General features: G+C 43.0%; 1 protein-coding gene across 4 annotated transcripts; it reads left to right on the top strand.

Moving 5' to 3' along the window:
- LOC112252531 lies at positions 1-8,420 on the top strand. 4 transcript variants are annotated; one of them, XM_024423834.2, is made up of 14 exons: positions 1-133; positions 481-587; positions 1,958-2,051; positions 2,143-2,230; positions 2,551-2,902; positions 3,111-3,204; positions 3,491-3,578; positions 3,792-4,116; positions 5,961-6,054; positions 6,157-6,244; positions 6,421-6,745; positions 6,893-6,986; positions 7,080-7,167; positions 7,354-8,420. In XM_024423834.2, the coding sequence occupies exons 2-14, from the start codon at positions 536-538 to the stop codon at positions 7,960-7,962; spliced, it is 2,391 nt and encodes a 796-aa protein (XP_024279602.1). In that variant the 5' UTR covers positions 1-133; positions 481-535; the 3' UTR covers positions 7,963-8,420. The 4 variants fall into 4 exon arrangements, with proteins under 4 accessions (XP_024279602.1, XP_042179178.1, XP_024279603.1 ...); XM_024423835.2 differs by having other exon boundaries at positions 6-133; positions 527-587; XM_042323244.1 differs by lacking the exon at positions 1,958-2,051.
- The last annotated feature ends 3,936 nt before the right edge of the window (positions 8,421-12,356 follow it).

Raw genomic sequence — 12,356 nt, 5'->3', positions numbered from 1 at the left:
AAAAAAACAATCATATTCGTTGAAATACATGACACTCCTCCCCCGGATCGTAATAGGGTGCACCCTTCTCGGATCGTGCACAACCCTAACTAGATAGGAATACAGAAACTGCATAACAACTTTTGTTAAAAATGTGAGTGTTTTTTGTGTAACCCTTTCACTTTGGTACCAAATCGAAATATTTATAACAGACGAATTTACTGGGTGTTGAAAATAGGACATTGTTTTGACTTATCCTGCTAGGGTGTTGGGTTGTCGTAACTAGCTACTTGATACCAAACGTTAGCTGCTAGCTAGCTAAACAACTAATCAAGGGTTGGCAAATCCTACATTCTTTTTGGGCAAATAGCCCCATACATTTGAGAAATAACCATTTCCCGAAAAGCAAAAATACCAACTATCAAACTTAAGGAGCTGGCGGATGCTGGATAGCTAACTACCACTGCCTACTAAGCTATTCTTATTCTCCTGGATGGAAAGCTTGTGTGCATGAGCACGCTTCCTTCCTGTACGTTCTGTTCTCTAGCTGGTGCAAATGGAGTCAACGATGGACCCAACGCCTAATGTCACAGATAACTTGTATAAAAGTAAGTAGTAAATGTTATTTACTATTTTCTTTCGTCTCATCTAGTTACCTACCGTAAGGTAAATTGTCACATGCATTCAACTGCAGGCTGTTGTGCTAGTGAAGTAATTTATTGAATGGGTTGTTTTTATCCCCTCTGCTTCCGTTGTAGCGATACACAACATGGCCAAAAGTACGTGGACACCCCTTTAAATTAGTGGATTCGGCTGTTTCATCCACACCCGTTTCTGACAGGTGTTTAAAATCGAGCACACAGCCATACAATCTCCATAGACAAACATTGGCAGTAGAATGGCCCGTACTGAAGAGATCAGTGACTTTCAACGTGGCACTGTCATAGAATACCACCTCTCCAACAAGTCAGTTTGTCAAATTTCTGCCCCGGTCAACTAAGTGCTGTTATTGTGAAGTGGCTCAGCCGCAAAGTGGTAGGTCACACAACGGGGCCGCCGAGTGCTGTAGCACGTGAAAATCGTCTGCCCTCTATTGCAACACTCACTACCGAGTTCCAAACGGCCTCTGGAAGCAACGTTCGCACAAGAACTAGAGCTGTTCATTGGGTGCTTCATGAAATGGGTTTCCATGGCCAAGCAGCTGCACACAAGCCTAAGATCACCATATGCAATGCCAAGCATCGGCTGGAGTGGTGTAAAGCTTTCCGCCATTAGCTTGGAGTAGTGGAAATGCGTTCTCTGGATTGATGAATCACGGAATCAGGAATCAGGCAGACGAATGGACGAAACTGGGTTTGCGGATGCCAATAGAACCTACCTGTCCAAATGCATAGGGCCAACTGTAAAGTTTGGTGGTGGAGAAAAAATGGTCTGGGGCTGTTTTTTATGGTTCCGGCTAGGCCCCATAGTTCCAGTGAAGGGAAATCTTAATGCTACAGCATAAATTACATTCTTGATGATTTTGTGCTTTGAAATTTGTGGCAACAGTTTGGGGAAGGTCCTTTCCTGTTTCAGCATGACAATGCCCCCATGCACAACCTAGGTCCATACAGAAGAACTTGACTGGCCTGCAAAGAGTCCTGACCTCAACCCCATCGAACACCCTTGGGATGAATTGGACCGCCGACTGTGAGTCAGGCCTAATCGCCCAACATCAGTGCCCAACTTTATTAGTGCTCTTGTGGCTGAATGGAAGCAAGTCCCCGTAGCAATGTTCCAACATCTAGTGGAACGCCTTCCCAGAAGAGTGGAGGCTGTTATAGCAGCAAAGGGGGGACCAGCTCCATATTAATGCCCATGATTTTGGAATGAGATGTTTGACTTTCAGGTGTCCACTTACTTTTGGCCATGTAGTGTATCTAGTTGCAGCAAGCTATGGACTATTAGGTGATTACAATCCAATGTGTTTTGTTTACAGTGACTGAAGAGGACGTCAAGAGGTTAATAGAACTGCGTTCCTCCAATGAGGCTCTTTTCACAGGAAAAAGAAATGCTGCCAAGGTTGCCTGGAAGTATGTGCGGGTTGTCATATGTATGAAATTGTATACACCAGTATACCACAATCAGGATTGTAACTGTTTTTTTTTATCTTTCACTATGCAGTGCAATTCTAAAGGGATTAGGTCTTGAGGGAAAGCTGACAGCTGACCAGATTGCCAAAAAGTGGGAAAATCTGAAGACTAGATACAAGGTAAAGTGTGTGTGCACTTGGAAGAAGGAAGTTGGGTGTTTACTGATATTGTAAATATTTACTGATCATATCGTCAAAACAAAAAAGCTTTATCCCAGCAGAGGAGGCTGGTGGGAGGAGCTATAGGAGGACATGCTGATTGTAATGGCTGGAATGGAATTAATGGAACAGAGTCAAATGCGTGATTTCCATATGTTTGATACCATTCCAAGAATTCCATTCCAGCCATTACAATGAGCCTGTCCTCCTATAGGACCCTCCACCAGCCTCCTCTGCATCCCAGTCATAGTCCCACTTCTGTGTTTGTCTTTTTCCTTTAGGATTTAAAATACCCTTTTCTTGGCAAGGACACTGTTTCTACTAGCATAGCCTCCTGGCCATGGTTCCAACTTATGGATGAGGCCATGGAAGGACGCCTCTTCAACAGTGCCCACATTTTGGCGGTGGAATCTTTGGGTGGTGAGGATCCGAGTGCTCCCTCGCCATTAACCAACGAGAGAGAACAGGGGACCGAGGGTGCTGACATTTTGGAGTTCTTGATCAAAACGGAGATGGAGGACAGTGCAGGGACAGGGAACTTGGAAAACAATGCAACAGTTAACACTGATGCAACTCAGACTGGGGCCTCTACTACTATGGGCTGGCGAAGAATGTCAGAATGCTCATATAAAAGTAAGTAAGTGAGCTGAGCATGCTCTGTGATTGTGTTGATAGGTTGACAGTTAATGATTTATTCAAACTTTATTTGTCCAGGAGGTCTGTCTAGATTCCAGGTCTTTAGTAATTGTAGTTATTGATTGTTAGCAAGCTTGCTGCAAAAATAGTGTTACTTGATACAAGGTAATCATTCATATTACTGACATTGTTTCTTGCTCAACAGTGACCGAGCTGGAGACGGAGAGAATGATAAAGCTGCGTGCCGTGAATGAGGCCCTCTTCACAGGCAGAAAACATACCGCTAAGCCAGCCTGGAGGTGAATATGTCTGGGAGGGACAGATGCAGACCGTATTATTGCCAAGCACATTCTGTTACTGTCTGTCCCTAATCCAACCCTAGCTCTTTCACACTTACATATGTCTGAAAGGACTGGTCAGGCTAGCTAGGAAGATTTTTATCTATCAGAAGGCAAAATGGAGCTATTACCCTATTGCTTACACCTATTTGATCATTTCAGATTTCGTTTAGTGTCCTAACAGAATTGTTTTGCAAATTATTGTCTCAAGTTAACCATTGTTGTTTGTCTCCATGTTTTCCTGCAGAGCTATTTTGAATGTGTTGGGTCTTCAGGGAAAGGTGACTACTGACCAGCTAGCCAAAAAGTGGGATAATCTCAAGAGGCGATATAAGGTAGTGTGAGAGGTTGATGACAGTACTCAACTAGGGCATTTGTGTATGTAACTTGTATTAGTGAACTTTTAGTGTAGTGTATAAGAAACATTCTCCTAGTCTGTTGAAGTTATTATTGATTCACAATGTATCTCGCATCACCTCCTGCACAAATCTCCTCGCAATTCCACTCCACACTGCTCTGTCCACTGTGTTGTTCCTCTTTTGGAGCAGGAGTTGAAATGTCCAGCCCGCGGCATGGAGAGCAACCCAAATTCCTGGCCCTGGTTCTACCGCATGAATGATGCTGTCGAGGGGCGTTTTGCCGGCTGCGCCCCCATCCTGACGCCAGTAGTAGAGGAGGGTGATGAGGAGTTTGAGCCCTCTCCACCACCAAGGAAGAGAGCTCGTCGGACACCAGGGAGGGGGGGGATGTCGGAGTTCTTGACAGAGTCAGAAATGGATGAGCTGGTAGAAACAGAGGATAGGAACGGTGCAGCCATGTTCCCAGGGTCCGCCATAGGGGAGTATCACAGGACCACAGAATTCTCATATAAGCGTAAGTGATGTTTTGCCTTTTTTAAAGGGATGATTTGCTCAAAATACAATATGACTGTACAAAATCAATATGATTTCCCACTTAGGCTGGTATTGGTTGACCCAGACAGTTTTTAAAGTGCATGTTTGAGTTATTTAGTTACGTTCACCATCTTGTGACCCGAACACGGAACCCAAACCGGCTGCGCTCGTGCACTATCGTGCATACATTTATGTTTGTCCCCCTACACCAAACGCGATCACGACACGCAGGTTAAAATAAAACAAACTCTGAACCAATTACATTCATTTGGGGATAGGTCGAAAAGCATTAAACATGTATCGCAATTTAGCTAGTTACCTTGCACTTGCTAGCTAATTTGTCATATTTAGCTAGCTTGCTGTTGCTAGCTAATTTGTCCTGGGATACAAACATTGAGTTGTTATTTTACCTGAAATGCACAAGGTCCCCTACTCCGACAATTAATCCACACAGCAAGTACCCACATGGGTGATTGAAAGACTAACTGTTTTGCCAGTTGTCGTGGTAATACTATGAAAGTTTAGATGCCGATCACCATATAAGTTCAAAGATGAAAAGGCCTGGATGGAGCAGAGATGACTAGAAACAATTCGGTTGGCAATTTTATGTGTGGATTAATTGTCGGAGTAGAGGACCTTGTGCATTTCAGGTAAAATAACAACTCAATGTTTGTATCCCAGGACAAATTAGCTAGCAAGTGCAAGCTAACTAGCTAAATTGCCATACATGTTTAATGCTTTTCGACCTGTCCCCAAATTAATGTCATTGAATCAGAGTTAGTTTTGATATTTTAACCTGCGTGTTGTGATCGCGTTTGGTGTAGGGGGACAAAATACATTTATGCACAATGGCACACGATGGTGCACGCGCGCAGCCGGTTTGGGTTTCGTGTAAGCCTTATGAATTATTGGTCATATTTGAACTAGTAGCAACAATAACTAACTGATTAACAGCTTATATCTCCAGGCCATCACTGTTAAACAGTTACCACTAGCCGACCTCCACCCAGTACCCTGCCCTGAACCTTGGACAATGCCACTACCTGGCTACCACCCAGTACTCTACCTTGCACTTTAGAGACTGCTGCCCTATGTACATAGTCATTTGGACATTAGACCGGTGGAAGTCTGTCCTTTGGTCTGATGAGTCCAAATTTAAGATTTATGGTTCCAACCACCACGTCTTTGTGAGACGCAGAGTAGGTGAACGGACGATCTCCACATGTGGGGTTCCCACCGTTAAGCATGGAGGAGAAGGTGTGGGGGTGCTTTGCTAGTGACACTCAGTGATTTCTTGAAAATTCATGGCTACCACAGCATTCTGCAGCATTACGCCATCCCATCTGGTTTGCACTTAGTGGGACTATCATTTGTTTTTCAACAGGACAATTGGGGGGGGCTGCAACTCAAAATTAGTAAAGTTTTACTTATGTTTGGTATTCTCAGTATATATTCTGGTCCTGATGCTAATTTCCTGTAATACTATCCATTTTGCCATGGAGGTTTTGTTCTGTGTATTTAAATACTATATTCTCAAAGGCTCATTATATTGCATTTTAGTTACAGTTTAACCACTGTATTTATGTGTATACTGGATTCTTGACAGGGCTCACTAATATATCTAGTGTGTGTGTGTGTTATTATTTGTGTACTTGATTTACATTTTACTACATTGTTAGGAGCTATTATCATAAGCATTTCGCTGTACCCACTATAACATCTGCTAAACTGTGTACCCGACTGATTTAACTTTGATTTGAACAAGTTACTTCGATAACACGTCTTTGTGAAGAATGACACTAGTTCTATTTGCTTGCATTACAGTGACTGAGGAGGACACCAAGAGATTGATAGAGCTGCGTGCTTCTAATGAGGCTCTTTTCACAGGAAAGAGAAATACTGCCAAGCCTGCTTGGAGGTGAGTTGGCTTGTGTTGGAAGAAAGTATTTGGCTAAATAAAAATCTGCTATTTCCAGTCTATGTACTCGGTTTATTTTGTAAATCCATTATTTATCTGCAGGGCAATAGTGAAAGAGATGGGCCTCGCAGGCAAGTTGTCTGCTGATCAGGTCTCTAAAAAGTGGGACAACCTGAAGACAAAATTCAAGGTAACGTAACTAGTGTGTCTATGTACAATCTCACCCTATTTGTCAGAGCCTGTGGGTTTACTTGTGCATGTATGTAAACATCCATGCTTATTTGTGGTACCGGAGGATGAGCACCGGAGGATGGGTAAGTCTAAGTTTTATCTCCCAATAAATGTAGATCTTCTTTTGTCCTTTAGGACTTGAAGTACCCGCCACGTGGCATGGAGAACCAGAGCAGCCCTGCCTCCTGGCCTTGGTTCCAACTTATGAACGATGCCTTCGAGGGCCGACTGGCCGGGAGAGCCCCCAAAATAACGCCTGTATGGGTGAGCGAGGAAGACTACTTGTTTGTATCCTCGCCGATGCCTACAGAGAGAGACCCGTGTCCCATGCCAGAGAGTAGTGGGATTTCTGAGCTGGTAGAGGCAATGGGACCAGGGGACACAGATGTGGATGGAACTGTTACGTTCATTGATGCCAGTGGAGAGGAGTGCCCCACACCTTTGGAATTCTCCTATAAAAGTCAGTACCATTCTTCATGTCTCAGAATGTACTTTTTAAGGAGGATAAAATACTTTTAAAATGTAAAACTTCAGGAGTTTAAAATGTATGACTGTTGACAAGATATGAGGTAAACAAATATCCACTTTATTTTTGTTTTGATGACAGTGACAGAGCAGGATACGAGGAGGCTGATCAAGTTGCGGGCTGCCAATGAGGTTCTCTTCACTGGGAGGCGAAATGCTGCCAAGACTGCATGGAAGTTAGTAGGATTTAGTATGAAAATAAATGTCAATGACAATGCAATGAAATCAGATATGCATTATCAAAACTCATTGATCATGTTTGTGTGCAGGGCCATTTTAAAAGAGTTGGGTCTCCTGGGAAAGGTGTCAACTTACCAGGTGGCCAAGAAGTGGGACAACTTAAAGAGGAGATATAAGGTAAACGATCAAGTGTTTGTTTGCTGCTAATGTGTGCAACATGAAATAAACCAAACTGCAAGTGGATCAAAATCTGTATGTCTTTAGTGAAGGACCAATCCTTCCTAATGCACATGCATTGCTCAAACACTGTAGTCTGCTCTGTGTTTGTGTTCTATAGTTTGTCCCCTGTTGTTCTCTGAACAGGACCTGAAGTACCCTCCTGTGGGCATGGAGAGCATGGCAGACAATGCTGCTTCCTGGCCATGGTTCTACCTCATGAACGAGGCCATGGAGGGCCGTCTCGCTGCCAGCGGACCTGTCCTGACCCCTATAACGGATGGCGACGACCCAAAGCCTTCCCCTTTGCAGCCCATTCGAAGTAGAGGACGCCCGTTGCTGGACAAAGGCGACACCACACTGGAGTACGACCAAGAGATGTATGCGGACCCCGCCACAGAGGAGTGCCACCGGGCCACAGCGGAGTGTGAGAGGGCCCTAAGAGAGGAGAGGTTGGGTAGGGGGCCAGCTGGGGCCACTGCTGCTCACAAGGGAGTGACACTGGAGAGAGAGTGGGAGATGGTGGAGAGGGAGAGGGCAGCGATAGAGGGGGATAGAGCGGCAGTGGACAGAGAGCGGCAGTGGCTGGAGAGCGAGAGAGCCAACTTGGCAAGAGAGAGGATGCTGTTGGAACAGGACAGGATGGCCCTGGGGAGAGAGAGAGAGGCCTTTGAGAGCCAGAGGGCAGCAGTGGCGATGAACAGCGCTACAGTGGTGCACACTGGACACATCAACCACTGTGGGATGGGGATGTAGACTGATGTTATAGACAGATTGGAAGCCAAGGACTGATCAAGAGCTTTCAAGTTACTTGGAGAACAGACTTTTCAGCATGTTTTCACCTTATTGGCTCGAGATTAATCTCTTTTTACACTATCTCTAAACTTAATGGTTTGTTCAACTAAACCAGTAAGAGATTTCAATCTGTGACACTGCTCACTTGTTTTGAATGATATTTGGAAATTTGTCTGTGTTGTATTTCTTTTGACAGAAAAGGCTAATGATATAAGCCTTAAAGTTTTTGTGATTTGACTCAGTTATTCCAATGACCTCACATCGTCTTTTCAGTATTGGTTGCAATTACAGTATATTGTAATAAAAAAAAAAGGCACCGTAAAGTGAGAACTGAACGCTTAAAACAGTTCTAACTTTTAAAATGTCTCTGAAAGCTGTTTTCACTTTCAAACAATTAAAACGCTGTAAAGTACTGCTAAGAAAGTATGGAAGTGAATTATTGTTTGAAAAATCTAATCACGGTAGGGGAGAGGGTTAAGTTGAGGCATTTAAAAAAAAAAAAAAAACATTTGGCATCACTCAGTCAAGGGAAATGTACGGTGCATTCGGGAAGTATTCAGACCCCTTGACATTCCACATTTTACATAAATATTTAGACCCTTTGCACAGTACTTTGTTGAAGCACCTTTGGCAGCGATTACAGCCTCAAGTTTTCTTGGGTATGACATTACACGCTTGGCACACCTGTATTTGGGGAGTTTCTACCATTCTTCTCCTCAGATCCTCTCAAGCTCTCAGATTGGATGGGGAGCGTTATTACACAGCTATTTTCAGGTCTCCGGAGATGTTTGATCGGGTTCAAGTCCGGGCTCTGGCTGGGCCACCCAAGGACTTTCAGAGTCTTGTCCCGAAGCCACTCCTGTTGTCTTGGCTGTGTGCTTACGGTCGTTGTCCTGTTGAACCTTCGCCCCAGTCTGAGGTCCTGAGCGCTCTGGAGCAGCTTTTCATCAAGGGTTTCTCTGTACTTTGCCCCGTTCATCTTTCCCTCGAGCCTGACTAGTCTCCCAGTCCCTGCCGCTGAAAAACATCCCCACAGAATGATCCTGCCACTTTTTCCATGTACAGTGCCTTAAGAAAGTATTCATACCCCTTGACTTATTCCAAATTTTGTTGTGTTACAGCCTGAATTCAAAATGGATTAAATATTTCTCACCCATTTATACACTATACCCAATAATGACAGAATGAAAACATGTTTTTGCGAATGTATTGGAAATTAAATACAAAAGTATCTAATTTACATAGGTATTCAGACCCCTGAATCAATACATGTTAATCACCTCTGACAGCGATTACAGCTGTGAGTCTTTCTGAGTAAGTCTGTAAGACCTTTGCACATATGGATTGTACAATATTTGCGCATTCTTTAAAAAAAATGTATTCTTCAAGCTCTGCCAAGTTGGTTGTTGATCATTGGTAGACAGCCATTTAAGTCTTGCCATAGATTTCCCAGTCAATTTGAGTCAAAACTGTAACTACGCCACTCTGGTACATTCAATGTAGTCTTGGTAAGCAACTGCAGTGTATATTTGGCCTTGTGTTTTAGGTTATTCTTATTCTAAAACTGATTAAATAGTATTTTTTTCCTCATTAATTGACACACAATGACAAAGCAAAAACAGGTTTTAAGAAATGTTAGCAAATGTGTTAAAAATTAAATTTAAATATCACATGGAGGGGTAAATATGTTAGCTTAGTAGAAATCCAACCCTGGGCTATAGGGCAGGAATATGACCCTTCCATTTGAAAAGATAAATGTTTCTTCCATAGTTCAGAGAGCAATTGACTATTCATTTTACAGCATCAGAACATCAAAGTAACAGTATTTTAACTTCTTCCAAGAAGAACTATTCACATACAATATGCAGCAGAAACATGTAATTAATATGAGAACATCAGTTCATAATCTGTAAAAGTCCCACAAATCCTCAATTATGAAATGGGCCCCTGCCCACGGGCGAGTAGCAGCATAATGGACCATGACAAACAGAGAGGGGGACAGGGGAGACTTCACCTCATACCAGCGTGGATGAAATTATGACATTACCCAGTCAAATCAAGCTTTATTTATACAGCACATTTAAGACATGGAATGCAACACAATGTGCAAAATTAAAACAATCAAAATAAAAACATGAACTACACAACAAACTTAAGAGGATAAAAACTCAAGAATTAACAAAAATGGAATGACTAAAACGCACCCTGTGGAAAGGCAAAGCTAAAAATGTATGTTTTAAGATCTCTTTTAAATTTGTCCACAGTTTCAGCCCCCCTCAGGTTCTCTGGCAGGGTATTCCAGAGGCTGGGGGCATAATAACTAAAGGCTGCCTCTCCATGCCTCTTGGTCCTAGGCTTTGAAGGCCAGTGGACCTGAGGGCCCTACTGGGCACTTAACTTAAAAGCATTTCTGACGTATTGTGCACAATTGGGAATTGATTTAAAAAAACATCTTAAAATGAATTCTAAAACTCACAAGCAGCCAGTGCAGTGACCTTAAAACGGGTGTAATGTGTGCTCTCCAACTGGTCTTGGTCAGTACCTGTGCTGCAGCATTCTGTATGTTTTTCAGTTGACCAATGGCTTTCTTGGGTAGACCAGACAGGTGAACATTACAGTAGTCAAGCCTACTTGTAATAGAAGCATGGATGAGTCTTTCTGTACCAGCCTGAGAGAGAAACGGCTGTACCTTGGCAATCTTTATTGCTCATGAATTAAAATGTGGGGCTATATTCTCAGATTCTCTCATTGTGCTTTGGCTCCAACAATAAGTACCTCGGTCTGATAACTCTGCCAAGAGGTAACATAAAACTGAACAGTACATGACCCAAAATTGAACCATGTGGAACGCCACATGTGATACGTATTTTCTTTGAGTTATGTTCACCAAGGGTGACAAACTCTCGAAAGGTTCAATAGGTCCTAAACCAATTTAGGACCAACAGTGTCAAATGCAGCACTTAAATACAAGAGTAGGACAGAGAGCTGTTTGGCTTCTGTGTTGGCTCTAAGATAATTTACCACTTTAAGTGTGTCTCTATGCTGTGGAGGGCCCAACAACCAGATTGGATTTTTTTTAAACAGTTTGCACTTAAAACAATTGTTGTTTGTAAACCAATTTCTCCAGAATCTTGTTTCAAGCCGCACATAAGAATCATTAGTACATCAACCAAATCCCATTATACAGTGGCTTGCAAAAGTATTCACCCCAGAATTTGAGTGTGCATAACTATTCACCCCCCCCAAAGTTAATACTTTGTAGAGCCACCTTTTGCAGCAATTACAGCTGCAAGTCTCTTAGGGTATGCCTATATAAGCTTGGCACATCTAGTCCCTGGGACTTTTGCCCATTCTTCAAGAAAAAAACTGCTCCATCTCCTTTAAGTTGGATGGGTTGCACTGGTGTACAGCAATCTTTAAGTCATATGACAGATTCTCAATTGGATTGAAGTTTGGACTTTGACTAGGCCATTCCAATTTAAATGTTTCCCTTTAAACCACTCGAGTATTGCTTTAGCAGTATGCTTAGTATCATTGTCCTGCTGGAAGGTGAACCTCCCAGTCTCAAATCTCTGGAAGACTGAAACAGGTTTCCCTCAAGAATTTCCCTGTATTTAGCGCCATCAATTATTCATTCAATTCTGACCAGTTTCCCAGTCCCTGCCAATGAAAAACATCCCCATAGCATGATGCTGCCACCACCATGCTTCACTGTGGCGATGGTATTCTCGGGGTGAAAGAGGTGTTGGGTTTGTGTCAGACATAGCATTTTTTTTAAATTTTTTAGCAATTACTTCTTTTCTGGCTACTCTTCTGTGAAGCCCAACTCTGTGGAGTATATGGTTTAAAGTGGTCCTATGGACAGATACTCCAATCTCTGATGTGGAGCTTTGCAGCTTCTTCAGGGCTATCTTTGGTCTCTTTGTTGCCTCTCTGATTAATGCCCTCCTTGCCTGGTCTGTGAGTCTTGGTGGGTGGCCCTCTCTTGGCAGGTTTGTTGTGGTGCCATTTTCTTTCCAATTTATAATAATGGATTTAATGGTGCTCTGTGGGATGTTCAAAGTTTCTGATATATTTTTATATCCCAACCCTGATCTGTACTTCTCTGTAACTTTTTCCCTGACCTGTTTGGAGAGCTCCTTGGTCTTCATGGTGCTTGCTTGCTTGCTTGCTTGCTTGCTTGCTTGCTTGCTTGCTTGCTTGCTTGCTTGCTTGCTTGCTTGCTTGCTTGCTTGCTTGCTTGCTTGCTTGCTTGCTTGCTTGCTTGCAGACTCTGGAGCCTTTCAGAGCAGGTGTATGTATACTGAGATCATGTGACAGATCATGTGACTTCTGAATGTAATTGGTTGCACAAG

This window comes from Oncorhynchus tshawytscha, linkage group LG06 (genome assembly GCF_018296145.1).
Source record: "Oncorhynchus tshawytscha isolate Ot180627B linkage group LG06, Otsh_v2.0, whole genome shotgun sequence".
NCBI lineage: Eukaryota > Metazoa > Chordata > Actinopteri > Salmoniformes > Salmonidae > Oncorhynchus > Oncorhynchus tshawytscha.
This window is presented reverse-complemented; position numbering and strand designations above follow the sequence as displayed.

Excerpts from the sequence above, each read along its gene's own strand:
- LOC112252531 (XM_024423834.2), top strand. The coding sequence starts at position 536 with ATGGAGTCAACGATGGACCCAACGCCTAATGTCACAGATAACTTGTAT. Across the intron at positions 6,055-6,156 it reads ACTGCCAAGCCTGCTTGGAG|GGCAATAGTGAAAGAGATGG; the intron begins GTGAGTTGGCTT and ends ATTTATCTGCAG. Across the intron at positions 6,987-7,079 it reads GCTGCCAAGACTGCATGGAA|GGCCATTTTAAAAGAGTTGG; the intron begins GTTAGTAGGATT and ends GTTTGTGTGCAG.